The sequence below is a fragment of the Asterias rubens genome, chromosome 5 (assembly GCF_902459465.1).
Source record: "Asterias rubens chromosome 5, eAstRub1.3, whole genome shotgun sequence".
NCBI classification, from domain to species: domain Eukaryota; kingdom Metazoa; phylum Echinodermata; class Asteroidea; order Forcipulatida; family Asteriidae; genus Asterias; species Asterias rubens.
The window spans coordinates 19464809-19487628 of record NC_047066.1 but is presented as its reverse complement, the minus strand read 5'-3'; the positions used below and the strand labels follow the sequence as shown (position 1 = coordinate 19487628).

Genomic DNA, 22820 nt, shown 5'->3' with positions numbered 1-22820 from the left:
ATCATTAGCAAGTAAGTTTTTATGGTAAACATTATTTTGAGTAATTAACAATAGTGTCCACTGCCTTTAATTAAAAAAAATAACCATTATCAACCTAAAAGTATGAGCACCAAGGTTCAATATAATATAATATTCAATGCTTTGGGGTTTAGGCAGAAAAAAGAACTGCACATTAATGATACAATAACAAACAACACAAATCTCGACGAAAACAATACATGTTCCAACATTAGGTCGGAACAGCTACGAAGGAGCAGCCAAATTTAGTTTCGAAACAAGTCACGTGTTGTATTTGGCTAGCTCTCGTATCCACCTTCATGTTGAAACAAAGCAAACCTCTTTTGACATCTTCCTCTGTTCACACACTCCAACACTAGGGGGCACATTGTGTTGCGGAGGCTTACAATTTACAGTTCGGTAGAAGAACAAATTAATAAAGCCATCAATAAAGTGGAGTACAATTTTAGCTGAAAAACTAGTCACCCGTTAAAGTCATTGTCACTGTTTCTTTGGATTTCCGCGGAAACCGCCAGCAGGCACTAATCGGTTTCAGTTTGATGACTGTCTATTTTCCAGATAATAGACAAACGGCTTGTGTTGATTGGTCATTACAATACCCCCATAGCAGAATGTGCAATTATGACGTGTTGTAGTTTTATAACAGGGTCGTACAGGCTGCTCTACTGACTATCCTATATCATTTGGTATTGGAAGCGAGACAAGCCATGGACATTCTGCAAACCGCCGTGTTCTTGTTTACTATTCATGCAGGTAAGACCATCACCTTGCATTAAAATATGTGAAAGTAGCGCTGCAGAGATACTAGAAATAGAAGAATAGGCGAAGAATGTACGCATATAATTGTGCAACTTCAAAACTGTCAGTTCAATTCTGGCGTATGGCCGTGTCGAAAGGCGGGTGAATGATTTGGGGAAGTTGCGTTCATGACCAAAGTGAGAACGTAATTACCAATTTTCAATTCAATTCAAAATTGGTTTATTTTCATAAATTGGTTTATGTTCATTTCGTGAACTTACATTACGTAGTTTCACTTTAATAGTGGACAGATATTGAAACATTTTGGGAATGTTACTTAACAGGCCTTGGTTTTTGCCAGCGTCATCATATACCTACGGTGAAAAATTATTTACACATAGTTAACTTGCCCATCAATACCAATGTTTGTCAACTACAACTGATACAAATTCCGGAATAGATGAAACCATTGTATCTCTATCCATGTATAACATCATTTTAAGCAATGCGGTAAACAAACCGTGACGTCATCAGTACCGGGGTCTATTTTAGGTTGGCAAAGCAAAAATTGTAAAAGGGCAGGATGATGTCAAAGGCAATTTTTTCCCCGATTCATTTGGTTAGTTCACGAAGTAAACAGAAAACATGCAGCACATCTTCGAGGAATTTGTGTGAACCATCTTCTTTAAACCATTTGAACACTAAATAAGTTATGCATAGTGACATACTAACCCCCGAGTTTATACGGAAAAATTGTGAGGTTTCAAGTGACCCCACAAGTGGTTTGAAAATGGAATTGTTAACCCGGATACAAGGCTATTTTAACACATTTACGTGTAATTTATATAGACATGCACTATTCATTAAGTTTCATACTGTACTGACCCCAAAACGGGTAAGATCCGAACAAAACCCGGATCAAGGTCAATCATGACCCGGAAGTTTTGAAGTCATGAGTCGGATCCAGGACTCTTTACTTAAAAGCAAGGATACTCAGTACCACGTTAGGAGAGTGCATCGTAAAGCTGTAACTGCACATGAGGACAGGGAGCCATGCGACGCGATTATGATTAACTCTGAATAATCCCCGCAGATGGTTGCAGTTCGAGCATCGAGTAATTGTTTATCATCAAAGCCCTTAACTAGTTTGTATGCGGTATGGCAACGCTGATACCTTTTGACAGAAAGACATTAGAAACGAAGTGTGCGAATTGCGTTTTTCTTTAGGCAATGTAAAGCTCACTGTCACAACGAAAAAAAAGTACCAAAATGTTTGGCTTACATTTTGTCATCGTTTTGGAAGTTGTGACACCATCCTTAAAATATGGGGAGTAAAGGGGAAAAATTACCTGACAAACCTGGAATTGTGTGTGCATGGTATGCTATGCACACTATTTACGACATTGCAGTGGTTTTCTCAAAGTCGGTATAGATTGGCTCATTAGTCTGGTTCATGTTTTTTTTATATTTTTTTTTTACCACTTTTGTGATGCAAAAGCAGTAACCGAACACGTGTGTTTGTACCTAAAGAGACACATACATGGTACAATAATTTATGTCAGTTGGCGAAAAGTGAATGTTTTTAAGAAATGCTTTATACATTGTAACACAATCCATTCAATGTTATTTATGTCATTATTTTGTATGTTTGTTTTTCCCCAGTCACAGCAAAGGTGTGTTATTTTGGGCAAGAGCCTGACCATGAAGGCAAACTCCGCTGGGTGATGCCTCTCACCCAACAAGAACGATGCTCATGTACCGTTATACTACCAGGGGGAGTCAATCGAAGGGCACCCAAGAGACCGTTTGAGCCCTACTACACCGACCAACCGCTGTTCACCGATGACGTAGAGGAGATTCATGACTATTTCGATTGTCATGAAGAAAGAACAATGACTACTATAAAGACAAAAGGTAAACTAGACAAGGTAGTGTTTGTATGGTAACAAAGCATGTTCCGATAGTAATTTTTTACTATAATGACAATATTGTAAGCTGTAAAATAAAAATAAAAATTAAAACTGAAAAAAGAAAATCCAGCTTTAAATTAACCTTTTCTTCGTGATACAAACAAAAGTTTTTTTAAAAGTCAAAAGAGTTTAACGAAATTAACAAAGGACGCAATTAAATGGGTAAATAAGCTTTGGAGAAAAAAAAATTGTTTAATGCAAAAAAACACCATTAGCTGGGAACTCACTGTGTGCAACACACAGCTCAGTAGCGAATAAAGCCCCTCATAAATAAACCAACAACTTAGACAAACGAATAATTCATTGACGGATCAACCTTGGAAATTAGCCAACCAACAACTAATTAAAAGCCTTTACCTGGCATCACAATTATCATAATGAACAATTGCCATGTCGTGTCGGCTGAAAGAACATTACATTCAATAGTTACGTACTGCATCTTATTGGAAATCCTTGCCTGGTGTTTCCCCCACCCTATGATCTGGACTATTTTAGAGAAACATATCAATTCCTGCCTCCAGCTCTCCTGAGTTATTTTAATTTTCAATCATTTTCTTCTTGTGGCCCCTTACCTAGAGTGGATTTTTAGCCTTGTTTGGGGCAAATTTGCATAACAAAATTAACATTTTTTACAAGCAGTCAACCGTGATGGGAAAATTACTTATGATGTAACAAAGCCTTTTACAAAATGTTGTTTTTGTCCTACTTATACAAAATAATGGTCATAAATTTACCGGTAACCAATGACGACAGCCGCCCAAGGCAATACACTGTAACATGCAGTAGGTGAACTCTCACAAGATATCGTTGTGCTAGTGCTCAACGTTGGTACGCGTACTGTTCCAGTTTATGAAAATCGTTGTAGATCATGACAACTTCAAAGTGCATCTTTTAAAATGATAATGAAATTAACGATGAGTTTATTTAGCTTTTATGCATAATGTCAAAATACTAACAATGACTGGGCAGTTAATTGGTTTTACCGTTTGATGCCGGGGGAACAGCCTTCAGAAACATTGTTGTCATCCATTTTTAATCACTTCTTGACTCTGATCCCGGATCATATTGACCCGAAATCGGTCAGGCCCAAACGGGACCCGGAAGTTTATTTGACCCATCAGTTTTTAGAGTGTATACACTGATGTCAAGCACTAAAACTGAATACCGGTACTCAACATGCATTTCTTATTCGACCCCATTCTTATGTTTTGCTTTTATAATGTATTTGACTGTACAGCGCTTTGAAACAGTGTTAACCATTTAGCCACTGTATCGCCCAGCCGCCTATAGCGATATACTGTATGCGGTACGAGGAAACCTCGCTAGCTTGTGTTTGTAGAAAAAAGGAACATCAAAAGAAAACTCAATAGTCATTAGTAGGTCTACGCATTTGTTAATATATCTAGTTGTTATAGATCGTTATTAATTATCCCTTCACAGTTGACTTGTCGAAGCTAATGATGATGAAATAATTTAGCTCTTACGAAAAATAAATTGCTCATTAGTAAACAGGAAACTGTTAATCATTTATGATGATAGTGTCGAAAATTAACGACTTCGCATTTAATCAGTATGAGCATTGAGCCAGACAAAAGCCTTGAAAAGCCATTGTGTCCATTTTATCCGTGCACAAAAATATTCGCCATAAAAAATTACCGTAGCTGTTTAACGAGAGGCATTTATTGTTCCCATGAGAACTTGTACTTTTATACAAATATTACCGAAAGGGTAAACAATTGTGCATACACATTAAGCCAAGGCTATCTTTTAAAATTTGAACTACGATTCCAGTAATTTACTGCAAGAATCTTGAAAATTGGATTTCAGCAAACTCGGGCGGTGCAGGGACTAAAGGGTTAAAGCACTTTATGGATGCAATTTAGTTATAAGTTATATATACATAACAAAGTTATATTCATATATTCATATATTATACATCCCCAACAAAACAAAGTGCCAAATAGTGGATCAGATTGCACGACATAGCATCAATGGGACCTAGAAGCTTTTGGGCCCTCAACCATGCCGGAAAATTGTTAACTGAATATTATATAATTCAATCACCTACATCTGGTTTTTTCCAATTTACTCAACTTCGCCTTATGTACGTCATTGTATGGTTAATCATTATGCATAGTACACTACTATTATCCCTGCACGGCCCAAAGGGATATGTTTCAAATTATGTAACGGACTGAACGACAGAGCATCTATGAAGAGCTTCCAGGGCCCTTAAGCGGGCCCGGACGCAACGCCGTAATTGACTTCTAAAACAAATTCTCGCAGGCTTTGGAATTTTAGGTCACTTTAATCAAGTGAAGTAAACAAAATTATGTCATCAAAGACACTGCTTTGAGGGTAGTAATGTCTGCTTTGTTTGAATATAACATTTACAAATTTTTCCACACAGAACATACCGACTGTCAAGCTTTGTTTGATGCCGGTAGTAAAACAAGTGGAGTTTACCACATCGGTATACAATCACATACAGGCGGGAAAGAAGTCTATTGTGATATGGAAAACAATACAGGCTGGTTGGTAAGTCAATTAATTGATTAAAACAAACTGTTGCTGGACATTAATTTTGTCGTATACTGCATACAGCAGAATATACCAAAACAACATTATGATTGCTACATCCCACCAAATTATATAGATAAACACGAGCAGATGGTAAACACTTGGCTGTGGGTGGACACGATTGAACAGCTGAACAGGGTATTTTAAAGTGGTGTAAGATAAACCCAAACCAAACAGCGCCCTCCTATGTGCCAACGTAATATCAGATTATTTCTCTAAAACACCAGATATGTTAGAGATACAATTGGCTTGACTAATTAAATGTGGGCTGCCCTCTTTTGATTTTATTCCAAGGTTTTCCAAAGGCGCCACGACGGGTCTGTGAACTTCACTCGGACTTGGCTCGAGTACAGAGAAGGCTTTGGTGATGTTAGCAGTGAATTCTGGCTTGGAAATGAAGCACTTCGTCTGCTGACTAAGGATGGGTCTAATTGGACAATCCGTGTGGATCTTATAGATGAAGAGGGTCAGAAAATGTCTCTGATTACTTCACCCTTCTATATTACAGGAGACAAGTACGCCCTCAGTGTTGGAAGCTCTGGAATTGAGCCAGGTATAACGGAAAGTATTCTACTTAATAGACCCAATGCCGAAAAGTTGACATTTACGAAATGTATATTGGTGTAAACACCTCAATTCAAGTAGAAAAAGTAACAATTTAATTACAAATTTAATTTCCAATAATATTTGCATAATATTTGTTTGTTTGTTTTTTTTTTTTTTTTTGCTATTAAGTATTTTTTGCCTCTCCTGCCTTTTTTAAGAAATATAAAAAATTATACCTCAAGTAATCGGGTTTTTTTTTCAGTCGATGGGATATGTGAACAACCCCTTGGAATGGAAGACAAAACCATTCCTGATTCGAGCATCACATCATCAGGTGTCTACGAAGCTTTTCCGGGTTATTGTTCTGAGGTTAATGGGCGTCTAAACCAGGTGGATGGCAGTTGGTGCCCGAGATACGAGACTGCATCATGGTTTCAGGTAGATCTAAAGATACAGACCCAGGTTGAAGGTGTCATTATGCAAGGAAGTTATCTTTCTACCGATGACGAGTGGGTACAAAAGTACACAGTGGAGTATAGTTCCGACCAGACACAATGGGAATACGTTTAAGGAACAACTCCGGCTACAGCACAGGTGAGTACAAATTGATGCAAATGGGTGGTTGTTTTAATGTGCTATTTTTCGCTGTGTTGTAAAAAGTTGACTTGAACCACACAAGCTGTGACGCTAAGCAAGCGAGTTTCCCTCAAAAATGTAACAAGCTTCATGCAAATCATGTGCACACATTGGCTGACCACATCATTGGCTTGATCTTGTTGATCCGCCCATCATTAAAGCATGACCAACCAAGCCAAATTGGCAATCATGGAATGCACAGACAAAGCAGAAGTGTGGTATGGGATGCCGAGTATCAAGCATTAATTGATCGTTAATCTATACAAAAATTAACATTGTCTGTTTTGCAAAAAAAATGTTTTAGATGATTTAATTATAGTTTAACGCAAGACTGGCGCTGTTTTTCAACAAAGCTATAACAAATTTATCAACTACAAAAATCTACCCCAACGGAAAACCATTATTTTCCATTACATTCTTACCGTAACTCAAATTACATCTCAAAAAGTGAATGGTGTATTTGGTAATTTTCTTTTACAAAAGGTATTTATGATTACTTCTTTTTAGTGTCTGCGGTCTGGACATTTTGCATTCTGGCATTGCCATGCTCTACCGATGTAAACTGTTGCTATACACTTAACATATTCAAATTATTGGAAATGTGCTCCTTTGCAGAAATTCGATGGCAATACGGACCATGAAACCCCCGTTACCAGCATGTTCGACGAGCCTATCCAAGCACGGTACATTCGCATTAGACCGACAACATATAAGAAATGGCCAACAATGCGGATTGAGCTCATTGGTTGCAAAGGTAAGAAACTATCAGTTTCACGACTTTCTCCGATATCGACTGATGTCAATGGACTTTCACTTTGTTGTTGGTTGGACTTTCAACTGAGAATAAAATTATGCCAAAACCACGGCTTATTTGCATAACCAAAGTATGTTTGTAATTTTAATTACAGGCTTATTGTTTTAAACTGACTATTTTCTCGAAGTCCCTATTTAAATTTTCCTTTATTTCTTATCAGGTGGTGTTTTTGAGTCGTTGAATGGCCGTACGTTCTCAACCTACGACAACGACAATGACAACAACAATGTCCAAAACTGTGCAGATGTCGTCAAGGCAGGTTGGTGGTTCGATGACTGTGCAGTAGAATCGAACCTGAATGGCGAATTTTCGCATCGATTGGATTCGGGTCTGGAGTATCGCGGTATTCGTTGGTTCACTTGGCCGGGAAGACAAATTGTAAAGACCGAAATGAAGATGCGTCGCAATAATTAAAGCGTGTGGCATTTTTGAGCGATACAATAAATAATTATACCATCAGTGTGATACTTTTTACTAAAGTTGTGCATGGTTACACTAAATGTTATCGAATGAAATCGTCGCGCACGCAATCAGATATTAGAATAATAGCTAAAACGTACACCAAGTTAGTGAATAGGAGATTATTTGAAGTGATTACCGGAGGAGCATTTCGCTTTTGATCATGATGGGCAAGTACATTCCATCTAAGATCTCTCAAAATTTTATCTCATTACATTTACAAAATTTACAAAAAAATTTGTCTGCCATGTCAGACTGTTGTTCAATATTATTGTTAGAGGATGAATGTATTACGTTAGTAGTAAAGAGCGTCTACCTACTGAGTATCACTAACTGCAGTCAATAATTATGACAGCATTATGCCTGTATAGCCTGAACATCTGACGTCACACTTCGAGGCTCGTGAATAACGCCAGAGACCGGCATCCAAAACCGGCGTGTAGATTCACCTTTGACCTCATTTATTTCACATAGAGATACGCAATCAAATTCCATTGCGGATTTGACAGCAGTGACTGTTTGGGCATCTATGTCACTGCACGTTTATGATATCCAATGGAATCACGTGATCTACCAGCTGGGATCTGTCTTTATCCTTGCGGATAAAGACAGGGGCCCAGTCTAATGCCTGCATTGTTTCGCCTTCGCATCAACCCTCTCCTTGGGGAAACACATGGTGGCGCACTTTATTTTGACCCCTCCTTAGCGACGGTAGATGAGAACTTTTACCTCGGTATTTAAAAATGTTGTCTGGTATTATTTTACTAATAATTTAATTTAAAAAGTTCAAAGAGAATCAATTGAGGCATTGTTTGTTGTAGAGTTAGGCAATGCTGTCCCAAAAACGTCGTAAATCATATTTTGATTGTGCACATATACAACACTTCATAAGGAATAGTAGAATATCCATGCGCACGTGATGCCAACTATTTTATACATCTCGTATTTATACCTAAGCCTAGGGTATACGGTATAGTTAGCGAAGAGCACACTCAATTGAATTGAATTGAATTGAATTAGCACACATCACGTTTGCATTGTTTTGTTACAAAAAATAAGTAGTAGTGTTAGAACAAGTCAACTTAAGGCATAAATTCAATGTGTTGTTCAGATTCATTGTAAACGCTAGCACCTTTAAAGGCATCTTCAGTTATTAAACGTGTACAAAGGGTAACTGTTACTCCGACGACTGGGGGTAACTGTTACTCCGACGACTGTTTGGTTGTTAACATTTGTGTAACTTGTTGAATCTTTTATTATTAGTGTTTATACAGTAGACAGTCAATTATTTAACGCATACAATACTTTCAGACTGAAAATGCTTTGATTATTAATATAACACTCGAAGAACCTACAAAGCAAATCTGACCGCAGCAAGGATGGTCACAAAACGGCCGTTAATTTTGAAATATTGACACCACGTTAATGGTGTACGAACGTTATAGCACGAAGAGATAATTATAGCAAATCAGATCACCAAAGATGCCCTTCTACCATAGACAAGGTTTTCGAAATAAAAAATCTATAATGAAGCTGGCTACAAACGTCCTTCGTGTCGCTAATTAAGATTTAAAACAAAAATCTATAAAAAAAAATATGAAGGAAGTTTGATATTCAAAGGTCCATGACCATTTTCCAGACGGTTCTTAGTAACTACTACACTCCGGTGAACACTATACAGAGTCAACGTTTGGTAGCTCTTATTGGTGAAAACCAGCATTTAGTATAGAAACAGTATTGTCTATGTGCAATATTTGGAATCGTGAGGAATAATATGTGCACCTTTCTTTTCATAGTGACACTGATGGTCTTCATCGGAGGTAAGCGTTTTAAAACACTTATTTCTTTTTTGTATACTCTTTGTATTTTTGTATTTTTTTTTTACAAACCATCGAATTCGAGTTAATTTTTATTTAACATTTGCAAGAAAAACAAAGAAAATATTTTTTCTTCTTCTAATTCTAAAGACTGTAATTTGTAAGGCATCGGATAGTCAAGTAAACTAATCGAGCTACCTTACACGATTTTGTATTTTCATCGTTCAGAGACACATCTATAATGAGGACAGACTATGACACTTATTTTAATACGAGTACACATAGGAGAAAAATAACTCCGTGCATTTCCTAGTGTGGCTTAGCGTAGTGCAGTTGTGTCATACTTAAGACAAAACAAATTGTTGTATTGCTGCAAGACCACATAATGTTGGTACGTTACAAAATAAATATGGTAGCACTTTTTCATTAGAAGTGCAAGGTCTCACTTTTATTATTAGCAGTGGAGCATTTTGGTCGAAGCCATTGTTGCTCATTGATAATGGTTATACTAAAATCAGTGTTCCCATCCATTTCCGTATACGGCTCAAAATGTTCTTACCCATTACAATGATGAAAGACTGGCGTCATAATATGACATAATAGGGCGTCATTTGACGACACTGAGGGAGCTTTCGTGACATTATCTTTATGATTCACAAATCCATTTACAGACATTGTAATTTGTAACTCTCGCTATCTTTATAATTAAGTTATGACATGCAGAAGGCTTGACAAAATGTGCTCTCTTGCGAAAGAGCCACACGCTATATATAGCTTCATACATTTCTATAACATCGTATTCCTTTGTTTAGGCACAGGAGCACAGAAAACGTGTTATTTTGAGCAAGAGCCGGACCATGAAGGAAAGCTCCGATGGGTGATGCCTGGTTCCCAACAAGAACGCTGCTCTTGTGCTGTTCTATTACCAGGGGGAGTCAACATGACAGAACCGAAGAGATCCTATGAACCATACTACACCGACCAACCGCTGTTCACTGATGACGTAGAAGAGATTCATGACTATTTCGAATGTCATGATGAAAGCATGGTAACCATAAAGACTATAGGTTAGTATCGTCTCCTATTGGAGTTTTACTCTATGGTCGAGTTGGATCATTTATCTATCAGGCCTGTATAAAAACTCCATTCGTGTATTCTTCTTCTTCTTCTTTGCTCTTTTTTTCTTTCTCCCCCGTTTTTCTTGAGGGGGGGGGGTGCACCTTGGTCCTGACATATCGGGCCAACTTTTAAAATGAAATAATTCTTCCCAAATGCATTTTGGGAAAAAACAATTCCCAATGCAATTCAAGCTAAAATGTCCCTAAAAAAAATCGATGTTTTGTGGTGTTTTGTTTTCTCTCTCAGAACATGCCGACTGTCAAGCTTGGTTTGATGCCGGTAGCACTACCAGTGGAGTTTACCCGATCAGTATACAGTCACATACAGGCATGAAAGAGAAGAAAGATGTCTACTGTCATATGGAAGATGACAAAGGCTGGTTGGTAGGTCAAATGATTGAAATAGCACCAACCAGTCCCGGCAATCAAGTATACGTAGTGTGTATGACAATAGAACAAAACACAAATGTCACTTGAACTACATCCCACCAAACCAGATTATTAGTGAAAAATAAGCAAACGGTGTGCACATAGAATTTTAGCTGTGTGGGCACAAAATTGAACCTTGGTGCTACTTGGGTGAACATTTGCATCTGCACTCGAAACAAATAGCACCCTGCTAATGCCTCCCGGTCATGTTCTCTTCTCTAAAATTAAACAAATTATGCTTGCAGAGATCTAGATACCATTACTGATAGTCTGTACATCTGACGTCACAATTAAAGGCTCGTGAATTACGCGACATCGCATTCATTTCATCAGGAGTCCATTCTCAGTCCATTCACTCGTGAATAGAAATTCACAAGTATGTATTTTTCCTTGATGACAACGACAGGGGATCGAGCAGTCAACCATTTTGGCAAGATATTTTGCTAATGCAATATTTAAACATCACAGACTCATTTAAATGGGGCGCACTCTATTGACTTTGTTCAAAGGTTTTCCAAAGGCGCCACGACGGGTCTGTGAACTTCACTCGGACTTGGCTCGAGTACAAAGAAGGATTTGGTGATGTCAGCAGTGTGTTCTGGCTTGGAAATGAAGCACTCCGTCTGCTGACTAAGAATGGATCTAATTGGACAATCCGTGTGGACCTCACAGATGAAGAGAGTCAGAAAATGTCTCTAATGACATCACCCTTCAGCATTACAGGAGACAAGTACGCCCTCAGTATCGGAGTCTCTGGAATTGAACCTACAGGTATATTGGATTGTACTGCTTAGGTCTAATGCTAAAATGGTTTAATGTCATTGTCACAGAATATGCCCAAATAAAACCCGAGCCACATGGTTTTTTTTTTTTTTCATTTTCATTTTTAATATTAAATTGTTAAATTGTGTCTACAATTTCGAAGAAATTGTCATCTAGCTGTGCAACATCTTGAGAACACTCGACTTTTTATTAACTACTACTAAATATGCTTAAATGATACGTAATTTTTGAGATAAGAATTATGTGAAAACTTAAACATTCAATTTGAACTGGAAGGCAAGGTTGCATTTTTGAGTCCCACCTTCCCTTGTGAAAAGAATAAAATAAAAATGACTCTTGACGTTATTTACAACGACCGTGTTTTGCTTTTTCAGTCAATGGAACTTGTCACCAACGTCTTGGGATGGAAGACAACACCATCCCTGACTCGAGCATCACAGCATCAAGTGTTTACAAAAATGAGTTGGTTTATTGTTCTGAGGGTAATGGGCGGCTAAATAGTGTGGATGGCAACTGGTGCCCGGAAACAGATAAAGCAGAATGGTTTCAGGTGGATCTAAAGACACAAACCCAGGTTGAAGGTGTTATTATGCAGGGAAGTTACGCTTCCGGCGATGGGGAGTGGGTAAAGAAGTACACGGTGGAGTATAGTTCTCACCAGAGCCAATGGTACTACGTTGGTGGGACATCGCAGGATACAGCAAAGGTGAGTGCAATGTGATGCGAATGTGTGGTTCTTTCAATACCATGATATTTTTGATATATCTTTTTGTTGGAAAGAATGTTTTGTTGCACACGATATCGTTTTGTTCAGAAGACTGAACTGAAAGCATTTTCAAGCAAACTCATGCCAGATAACACAACATATACATAAATGAGCATGGAATAATATCCTTCAGAATAAGAAGTACCCCCCCCCACACCACAATAATAATAATCAATAAATATATCAAAAATTAAGGGGGGGGGGCAACGACAACTATTATTCACTTGATGTACTTTCTTTTTTCATTTGTCGACGGATCGAACATTTTTCATTCGGGAACGCTTTTTATACCTTTTATTAATAGTTGTTACATAAACAAAACTACAAAAAAAACGAAAATGTGCTCCTTTGCAGGTATTCGATGGCAATACGGACCATGAAACCCCCGTTACCAGCATGTTCGACGAGCCTATCCAAGCACGGTACATTCGCATTAGACCGACAACATATGAGAAATGGCCAACAATGCGGATTGAGCTCATTGGTTGCAAAGGTAAGAAACTATCAGTTTCACGACTTTCTCCGATATCGACTGATGTCAATGGACTTTCACTTTGTTGTTGGTTGGACTTTCAAATGAGAATAAAATTATGCCAAAACCACGGCTTAGTTGCATAACCAAAGTATGTTTGTAATTTTGTGTACAGGCTTATTGTTTTAAAATGACTATTTTCTCGAAGTCCCTATTTAAATTTTCCTTTATTTATTATCAGGTGGTGTTTTTGAGTCGTTGAATGGCCGTACGTTCTCAAACTATGACAACGACAATGACAACAACGATGTCCAAAACTGTGCAGGTCTCGTCAAGGCAGGTTGGTGGTTCGATGACTGTGCAGTAGAATCGAACCTGAACGGCGAATATTCGCATCGAGTGAACGCTTCGGGTATCGAGTATCGCGGTATTCGTTGGTTTACTTGGCCGGGAAGACAAATTGTAAAGACCGAAATGAAAATGCGTCGCAATAAATAAAGTACGTTGCATTTCTCTTGTATGAGGCAACCAATTCTCCCATTATATTCTCTACTTTATTAAAGAGGGGCTCTTACGCAATTTTAAGTATCGACTTCTGTCATTTATGTAAGTGGGGAAAGTCCTCAGGAATTCAAACACATATAGTACGAGTACCAATCCTAACATCTATAAACGAACACAGTTTTTCTGTCGATCACTATGAGCGAAATCAGAAAAACGCGAGGTTAAGCAAAACCACGTGACAAACGACTCGTGACGTCACTGTCTGTACTTGATTTTGGTTTGCGCTTGTCTTTTTAGGTTACCCCATAATCATTCATAATCATTACCCCGTAATCAAACATGGATGATGGTGTGACTCATGAACTGACAATTGGAAACGTACATTATCATAGCATATGTTATTTTAAATTGTGGTGTAAGGTAAACGTGTTTACTAGTAAAACAGAAGATTGTTTAAAGTGATTGACTAATGAGATTTCGCTTTCAGTCTTACTCAAATGAGTTTCTTATAGCTTTGGCGTAACGTTAATGAGTCATTGTCAATCTAGAGAAGATTATCGACATCTGCTTCGGACTGGCAAAGGTCGTGGGTTGAACCCCACCCTAGTAAAATGCCTGAAATTTTGTTCAACACATTTTGGCAAAGTACTGAAAAGAGACACACACTAGGTCTGTGCGTTTTTACAATGTTCACTACCTTTAAATATTATACGAAAATGTTACTATCCAATCACAATGAGCGAAACACATGTTAACGTGATTGACATTTAAAATTATGTATCGTATATGTATTGATAATATAATTTGTATTTGTTCGTAGTTATTTATCGAAAAGAAAATACTCTACCGATCTGGTTTTGAAGAACTAGCTGCGATTTTGCCGTTGATGGCGTGAGTCAAAATACTACACTTTGACGTCATCAAATTAGTTTTAATAAACAATCTTTGGCAAGATGAATTTGTCTTAGAAAATGAGCTTATAAATGTGACTAAGAGCAAACGTCTGAACGTCAGAATAAATTTATCATGGTTAAAAACTACCAACAAAATACAAACAACATCATTTTGTCTGTTCAAACTGTAAGCGAGAACCATCAACTCGGTTTTTAACCATTATTGTCTGGTATTTATTAAAGTAATGGGCGATATATAATGGTTTAATGTAGTATGCTGTGCTGTAGAATGTAGCGATACAGGTAGCACTGTAATTTTCTTTAATATCTTGAACGGAGGTAGTCCAATATATTGCTTACAATCTGACTGCAATCATGTACAAAAAATATAATGATCCATTTCAGAAAATGTTGATGAATAAAATGTCCAAAACGCAAACGCAGAAAATTATGAAAAATTATTTGATGAAGAAAAGAAAAAAATCAGTTGTAGCCAATTGGAGTCTTTTAATAGAGTTGTTGACAGCAAAAACAAATCGTCTAAAACGTTTATATGTCAAGGTCATTTTGTCATTCATACACGATTTGGTAATTAGGAGCACCACGCCACCAGTTGCGCTCACTATCGATTAATTCTCAGTGGAATAAGAAACGTATCGGGCATATTTTTAATAGACCTTACAATTGTCGGGCTTTAATCTTATTTTAATTAAGTTACAGTTAAAGGCACCAGATTTTATTGGAAAATACTCAAAATTATTGTTAGCATAAAATCGTATTTGGTAAATGAGCAACGGGGAGCTGTTGATACGTTAGCACTCTCAAATATTAAAAGACTTTTAGACTAGAAGACTTGTTCATCCTGAAAGCGCACACACTTGTGCAACAAAGGTGTTTTTCTTTCATTTTTCTCTTGCCACTTCGATGACCAATTGAGTCCAAGTTTTCACAGATGTGTTAATTGTATGCATAATGGGATGCGCCAAGTGAAAAATACTGGTCTTTGACAATAACCAAAGGTGTCCAGTGTCAAAAAATAGGTTTGTCCGTTTAGTTTGAAAAAAATCATCTGAAAAGAATTGAGGTAATGGTTACAACCGTTAATTGAGAGTATAGGCGATGCTGTACAAAAACTTGGCAATTGTATTGTTTCATGAAATGATCATAACATTTTATAAGTTCATAAAATATTTCTGATGTGCATGGTGCTAACTACTTTATAGTTTCTAACTAAGCCTTTAGAAGGTAGTTCGCGACGAGCGCAAATTCATCTAGCTCAAATTAGTGGGGCCTAAAGTTTGCATTGCTTTGTTAGCATAGAACAAGTGTCAGAGTGTTAGAAAAGGTAACATCAATGCACACATTTAATGTTTTATTCAGATTGATTGTATGCATCGAGATAGCTAGTACCTTTAAAAGCAGCTGTAGTATATCTAAACTGATCTAAAGGGGGAAAACAGTACAGGAATTCGACGACTATTTCATTTGTTAAAAAAAATTGTTATTAGGTAGTATGAAAAAGGACCAGTTGTTTAAAAACATACTCTCATCAGTCTGCTGACAGTGCACTGATAATCAGTTGCATAAGTCACTTGTACCTGTACAATCATACATTAGTTTTTCTTCTGACACGAAAGATTCAGGACAAAACATCTGATACAACCCCATCAATCAACGTTGCCAAATTTTGATTACAGCACACGAAGTATACGCCTGATTAGAACGTGCACAAATTATCAGATTTCGTTATTTTAAAAATGTACCTACTATTCCAAACACAATTCTAAGCTTTATTTGCAGTGGTGTTTTGTTTTAGACAGTAAAGCTTTCAGTGCTTTCTCTAGAGGTCCCTGTATACAGTTATAGACGGTACAATACAGAGCAAAGTAAACTGAGTGTAAAACAACAACAACGACGACGACGACGACGACAACGACAAGGACAACGACAAGGACAATAACAACGACGACGGCGGCGACGACGACGACAACGACGACGACAACAACAACTTCAAAGTGTCCAAAACATCACTATTAAGCAAGGTACATGATAATTAAAAGAATCGTATCTTTCCCTACAATGGTTGGTAGATGCTAGTTTAACATCATTTGCGTTTTAATTAAATTGTTTTTCTCGATCAAGAAACAGCCGTTATAAACACTGCGTCAATAGAATCAAACGTCATAAAGGGCTATAGATAATCACCAAAGACTGCCTTCTACCATAGAAATTCAAGGTTTTAGAAAATGGCAATATTAATAAGAGGAATGCACGGCTTTCACGTCATCCTTTGCGATCCTATTAAAATAAGACGACATACTCAAAGCTCATCACATTTTTGGCCGTTTTGCTAGAACCGACCTACAAATAAATTGGTGATAACTCCAGTACCAATTATCTCACAAGATTCCGCTGAACTGCTGCTCAAGTGAGCAAAATCTATAACATCTGTTCGTTACAAATCGACTTCAGAGTCAAAATCTCAGCTAATGATCATAACATTTTATAAGTTCATAAAATATTTCTGATGTGCATGGTGCTAACTACTTTATAGTTTCTAACTAAGCCTTTAGAAGGTAGTTTGCGACGAGCGCAAATTCATCTAGCTCAAATTAGTGGGGCCTAAAGTTTGCATTGCTTTGTTAGCATAGATCAAGTGTCAGAGTGTTAGAAAAGGTAACATCAATGCACACCTTCAATGTTTTATTCAGATTGATTGTATGCATCGAGATAGCTAGTACCTTTAAAAGCAGCTGTAGTATATCTAAACTGATCTAAAGGGGGAAAACAGTACAGGAATTCGACGACTGTTTCATTTGTTAAAAAAAATTGTTATTAGGTATTATGAAAAAGGGTCAGTTGTTTAAAAACATACTCTCATCAGTCTGCTGACAGTGCACTGATAATCAGTTGCATAAGTCACTTGTACCTGTACAATCATACATTAGTTTTTCTTCTGACACGAAAGATTCAGGACAAAACATCTGATACAACCCCATCAATCAACGTTGCCAAATTTTGATTACAGCACACGAAGTATACACCTGATTAGAACGTGCACAAAATATCAGATTTCGTTATTTTAAAAATGTACCTACTATTCCAAACACAATTCTAAGCTTTATTTGCAGTGGTGTTTTGTTTTAGACAGTAAAGCTTTCAGTGCTTTCTCTAGAGGTCCCTGTATACAGTTATAGACGGTACAATACAGAGCAAAGTAAACTGAGTGTAAAACAACAACGACGACGACGACGACGACGACGACAACGACAAGGACAACGACAAGGACAATAACAACGACGACGGCGGCGACGACGACGACAACGACGACGACAACAACAACTTCAAAGTGTCCAAAACATCACTATTAAGTAAGGTACATGATAATTAAAAGAATCGTATCTTTCCCTACAATGGTTGGTAGATGCTAGTTTAACATCATTTGCGTTTTAATTAAATTGTTTTTCTCGATCAAGAAACAGCCGTTATAAACACTGCGTCAATAGAATCAAACGTCATAAAGGGCTATAGATAATCACCAAAGACTGCCTTCTACCATAGAAATTCAAGGTTTTAGAAAATGGCAATATTAATAAGAGGAATGCACGGCTTTCACGTCATCCTTTGCGATCCTATTAAAATAAGACGACATACTCAAAGCTCATCACATTTTTGGCCGTTTTGCTAGAACCGACCTACAAATAAATTGGTGATAACTCCAGTACCAATTATCTCACAAGATTCCGCTGAACTGCTGCTCAAGTGAGCAAAATCTATAACATCTGTTCGTTACAAATCGACTTCAGAGTCAAAATCTCAGCTGATGTTGGCGAAAATCACTATTTCAGTATATTCTTGTTCACTATATGCTTGGCAATATACAGGAACATGCATTGCTTGTGCGCAATACTGGGGACCGTAAAGAAGATGTGCAGCTTTCTTTCTATAGTGGCACTGATGGTACTTATTGGAGGTAAGCGTTTTAAGAATATTTGTATTTTTGGTATCTAAGAGCAGATACCCTCGATCTTAAGGCAGTTTCTTATGTAAGGGTTTCGTGGCTGGTGCATTATTAAATCCGGGTCATGATACTAATGTGTCCTTGAGCAAGACACTTCACTATAATTGCTTCTCTGCACCAAGTTGGTATAAACGGCTACCTCTGCGAGGGTAGGGTTTAAATTATGTTTGAAAAGAAAACACAATTGGAACACTATGGCAGCTTAATGTTGTATACTCACAAGGGAGCTGAGAAACAATAAAGGAATGAAACTAGCCCAATGAGCAAAGGGCACTTATGTATAAGCGCATTGATACGTTGTTGTAATAATATGGGCTGTGTATAATAATTGTATAAAACATGAAATTTTCTGTAGAAAACAGTTTGAATTGTTTTCTACAATTTCCCATGTTTTGGTTTTTAAATTTTTAACGCTGGCAAATTTGTTTACAATACATGCAGGAGTCTCGGCAAAGGTGTGTTACTTTGCTCAAGAGCCCAATCCTAGCCGTGGACATCAACTCCAATGGGTGATGGTAGGTAGTAAAAACGAACGCTGCTCGTGTACGAACATCTTAGCAGGAGGAGTAAACACAAGGGCAACGAAGACACCGTACGAAAAATACTACACCGATCAACCACTGTTCACTCAAGACGTAGAAGAGATTCACGATTACTTCGATTGTCATGATGAAAAAATGATGACCACTAAAAAGACACAAGGTAATTATTGCCTCTATGGTGTATGACTCTACGGTCGAGTTGGTAGTATTCTGCCATGTCTGTTTGTGCCGCTTAAAATCCTTCGTTTTTGTTTCATGGGCGATTTGGTTCCCAGACACCATGTCGTTTTATTGTAATATAAGTATAATGTTTTGTTTTATCTTCCCAAACAAATTCAAAGCCTGTGCCCAATTTCATAAAACATGTAAGCAGCCGTTTTGTGCTTACGGGGCGTCCCTTAGCACAATTTATATTTCATAAAGCTGTTTACCGAAAGCAATGGTAAATGCTGACTCACCCGTGGTAAGCACACAAGTGACGCAACAATGAAATCCAATGTGAATGTGCATGCGCACCATAGCCTTTACAAATGTTCTGCCTTCTTGAGAAATCAAGGTGAAATACCTTTATACTTACGCACATTTTATGCTACAGTAAACACAAATTTGCTTTTTCAAATTGGACCCAAATGTTTCATCACAATTAAATAGCTTTTGTCTTTGATCTCAGAACATGCCGACTGCCAAGCTTGGCTTGATACCGGAAGCACTACCAGTGGAGTTTACCACATCGGTTTACAATCACCTACAGGCACGAAAGCAGTCTACTGTGACATGGAAGGTGACAAAGGCTGGATGGTAAGTCAATTGAAATGAATAGCGCAAAACTTCACTTTCGCTAGCCGATACTTTCGGTGTAAATGACAAAACAAAATACAATATACCAAAACAACATTATGATTGCTACATCCCACCAAATTATATAGATAAACACGAGCAGATGGTAAACACTTGGCTGTGGGTGGACACAATTGAACAGCTGAACAGGGTATTTTAAAGTGGTGTAAGATAAACCCAAACCAAACAGCGCCCTCCTATGTGCCAACGTAATATCAGATTATTTCTCTAAAACACCAGATATGTTAGAGATACAATTTGTGGAGGCACGCTTTCTTCTTAGTCATGCAACTATAAAGATATCGGCTTGACTAATTAAATGTGGGCTGCCCTCTGTTGATTTTATTCCAAGGTTTTCCAAAGGCGCCAAGACGGGTCTCTGAACTTCACTCGGACTTGGCTCGAGTACAAAACAGGCTTTGGTGATGTAAGCAGTGAGTTCTGGCTTGGAAATGAAGCACTTCGTCTGCTGACTAAGGATGGGTCTAATTGGACAATCCGTGTGGATCTTATAGATGAAGAGGGTCAGAAAATGTCTCTGATTACTTCACCCTTCTATATTACAGGAGACAAGTACGCCCTCAGCGTTGGAAGCCCTGATATTGAGCCAGGTATAACGGAAAGTATTCTACTTAATAGACCCAATGCCGAAAAGTTGACATTTACGAAATGTATATTGGTGTAAACACCTCAATTCAAGTAGAAAAAGTAACAATTTAATTACAAATTTAATTTCCAATAATATTTGCATAATATTTGTTGTTCTTCTTTTTTTTTTGCTATAAAGTATTTTTTGCCTCTCCTGCCTTTTTTAAGAAATATAAAAAATTATACCTCAAGTAATTTTTTTTTTTTCAGTCGATGGAAAATGTGAACAACCCCTCGGAATGGAAGACAAAACCATTCCTGATTCGAGCATCACAGCATCAGGTGTCTACGAAAAATATTCGGGTTATTGTTCTGAGGTTAATGGGCGTCTAAACCAGGTGGATGGCAGTTGGTGCCCGAGATACGAGACTGCATCATGGTTTCAGGTAGATCTAAAGATACAGACCCAGGTTGAAGGTGTCATTATGCAAGGAAGTTATCTTTCTACCGATAACGAGTGGGTAAAAAAGTACACAGTGGAGTATAGTTCCGACCAGACACAATGGGACTACGTTGGTGGAACAACTAAGGCTACAGCACAGGTGAGTCATTCGACAGAGAAATTGCTTTGCAAAATAATGGGTTTTTTTCTCGTTTTAAGTTGCTGAATATATTGGTAATAGAATCCTTGTTCCATTTGAACACAAGGCTGGCGTTGTTTTTCAACAAATACATAATTGATAATAACAAAGGTAACCTCCACGGACAAACTTTATTCTGGGGTTGCTATGCTCTACCTATCAAAATTGTTGCTATATAAACACAATTCAAGCTATTGGAAATGTGCTTCCTTATACAGGTATTCGATGGCAATACGGATCATAATAGCATCGTTACCAGCACGTTCGACGAGCCTATTCAAGCACGGTACATCCGCATCAAACCGACAGATTATAACGTATGGCCATCAATGCGGATTGAGCTCATTGGTTGCAAAGGTAAGAAACTATCGATTTCATGACTTGATCCGATATCAATGAGGTCAATGGACTTTCAACTTCCGGACACACATTGGGTGAACTTTCAAAATGAAGAATGAAATGTGCCAAAACAAAGACCCATAGTTGCAAACCAAAGTATTTTTTTCGTGATTGTATTTTAGTATTCGCATAGATTCTTCAAGCGATTTCGGTTTAATAGGGCTTATTTCAGTCAAGTTTCAAGGATGTTTACAATTTGAAGGCTAGGCCTAGGCCTATTTTAGTTCAAATGGCTTCAGCTTAAAACACTAGTTGTTTTCTCGTATATCAATTTTCCTTTATTTCTTATCAGGTGGTGTTTTTGAGTCGTTGAATGGCCGTACGTTCTCAACCTATGACAACGACAATGACAACGATGGTCAAAACTGTGCAGATGTCGTCAAGGCAGGTTGGTGGTTCGATGACTGTGCAGTAGAATCGAACCTGAATGGCGAATTTTCGCATCGATTGGATTCGGGTCTGGAGTATCGCGGTATTCGTTGGTTCACTTGGCCGGGACGACAAATTGTCAAGACCGAAATGAAGATGCGTCGCAATAACTAAAGCAGATCATAGTAATTTTTGTTTGCGGGATGCAATCAATTCTAACAGCAGTAGTTAACTATTCAGTCCCTTTTTTTTTTTAAGAAATGCTGTATCATCAAATCCTGATGCAAGCAACTTCAAAATTTTAATAATGATAAAAATTAGTAATAGATAGAAGATTACAAGTACGCTTTAAAGGCAGTGGACACTATTAGTAATTACTCAAAATAATTATTAGCAAAAAACCTTACTAACGCGTAACAGGGAGAGGCTGACGGTATAAAACATTGTGAGAAACGGCTCCCTCTGAAGTGACGTAGTTTTCGAGAAAGAAGTAACTTTCCACGAACTTGATTTCGAGACCTCAAGTTTAGAATTTGAGGTTTCGAAATCAAGCATCTGAAAGCACACAACGTCTTGTGACAAGGGCGTTTTTTCTTTCATTATTATCTCGCAACTTCGACGACCAATAGTGAGCTCAAATTTTCACAGGTTGGTGAATATGTTGAGATACACCAAGTCAGAAGACTGGTCTTTGACAATAACCAATAGTGTAAACTGTCTTTAAGCTCATGCTAAAAGTTGCCTCTTCAACTTACTGGGTTGTGAACATGCATTCCACCTAAAGCCAAGTTCTTACTTCTCACTACAAGTTCTTTGACATCACATCTCTGTTTTCTTGGCGAATATTTCGCAGGAGTTGAGCACAACTCAAATGTTCGTT

The 22820-nt window shown here is 37.7% G+C and overlaps 2 protein-coding genes across 3 annotated transcripts; both read left to right on the top strand.

The window, feature by feature from the left end:
* The first annotated feature begins 559 nt into the window (after positions 1 to 559).
* LOC117290043 (fibrinogen-like protein 1) lies at positions 560 to 22404 on the top strand. 2 transcript variants are annotated; one of them, XM_033771277.1, is made up of 7 exons: positions 560 to 771; positions 2419 to 2670; positions 5137 to 5264; positions 5601 to 5859; positions 20802 to 21133; positions 21391 to 21529; positions 21864 to 22404. In XM_033771277.1, the coding sequence occupies exons 1-7, from the start codon at positions 726 to 728 to the stop codon at positions 22112 to 22114; spliced, it is 1407 nt and encodes a 468-aa protein (XP_033627168.1). In that variant the 5' UTR covers positions 560 to 725; the 3' UTR covers positions 22115 to 22404. The 2 variants fall into 2 exon arrangements, with proteins under 2 accessions (XP_033627168.1, XP_033627167.1); XM_033771276.1 differs by lacking the exons at positions 560 to 771; positions 2419 to 2670; positions 5137 to 5264; positions 5601 to 5859 and adding exons at positions 17881 to 18516; positions 19006 to 19266; positions 19777 to 19904; positions 20296 to 20554.
* LOC117290045 (lactadherin-like) lies at positions 10469 to 15134 on the top strand. Its single transcript, XM_033771278.1, has 6 exons — positions 10469 to 10645; positions 10944 to 11080; positions 11635 to 11896; positions 12283 to 12614; positions 13029 to 13167; positions 13388 to 15134. Exons 1-6 carry the CDS (start codon positions 10519 to 10521, stop codon positions 13642 to 13644), a joined length of 1254 nt encoding a protein of 417 aa, XP_033627169.1. The 5' UTR covers positions 10469 to 10518; the 3' UTR covers positions 13645 to 15134.
* Positions 22405 to 22820: the final 416 nt, after the last annotated feature.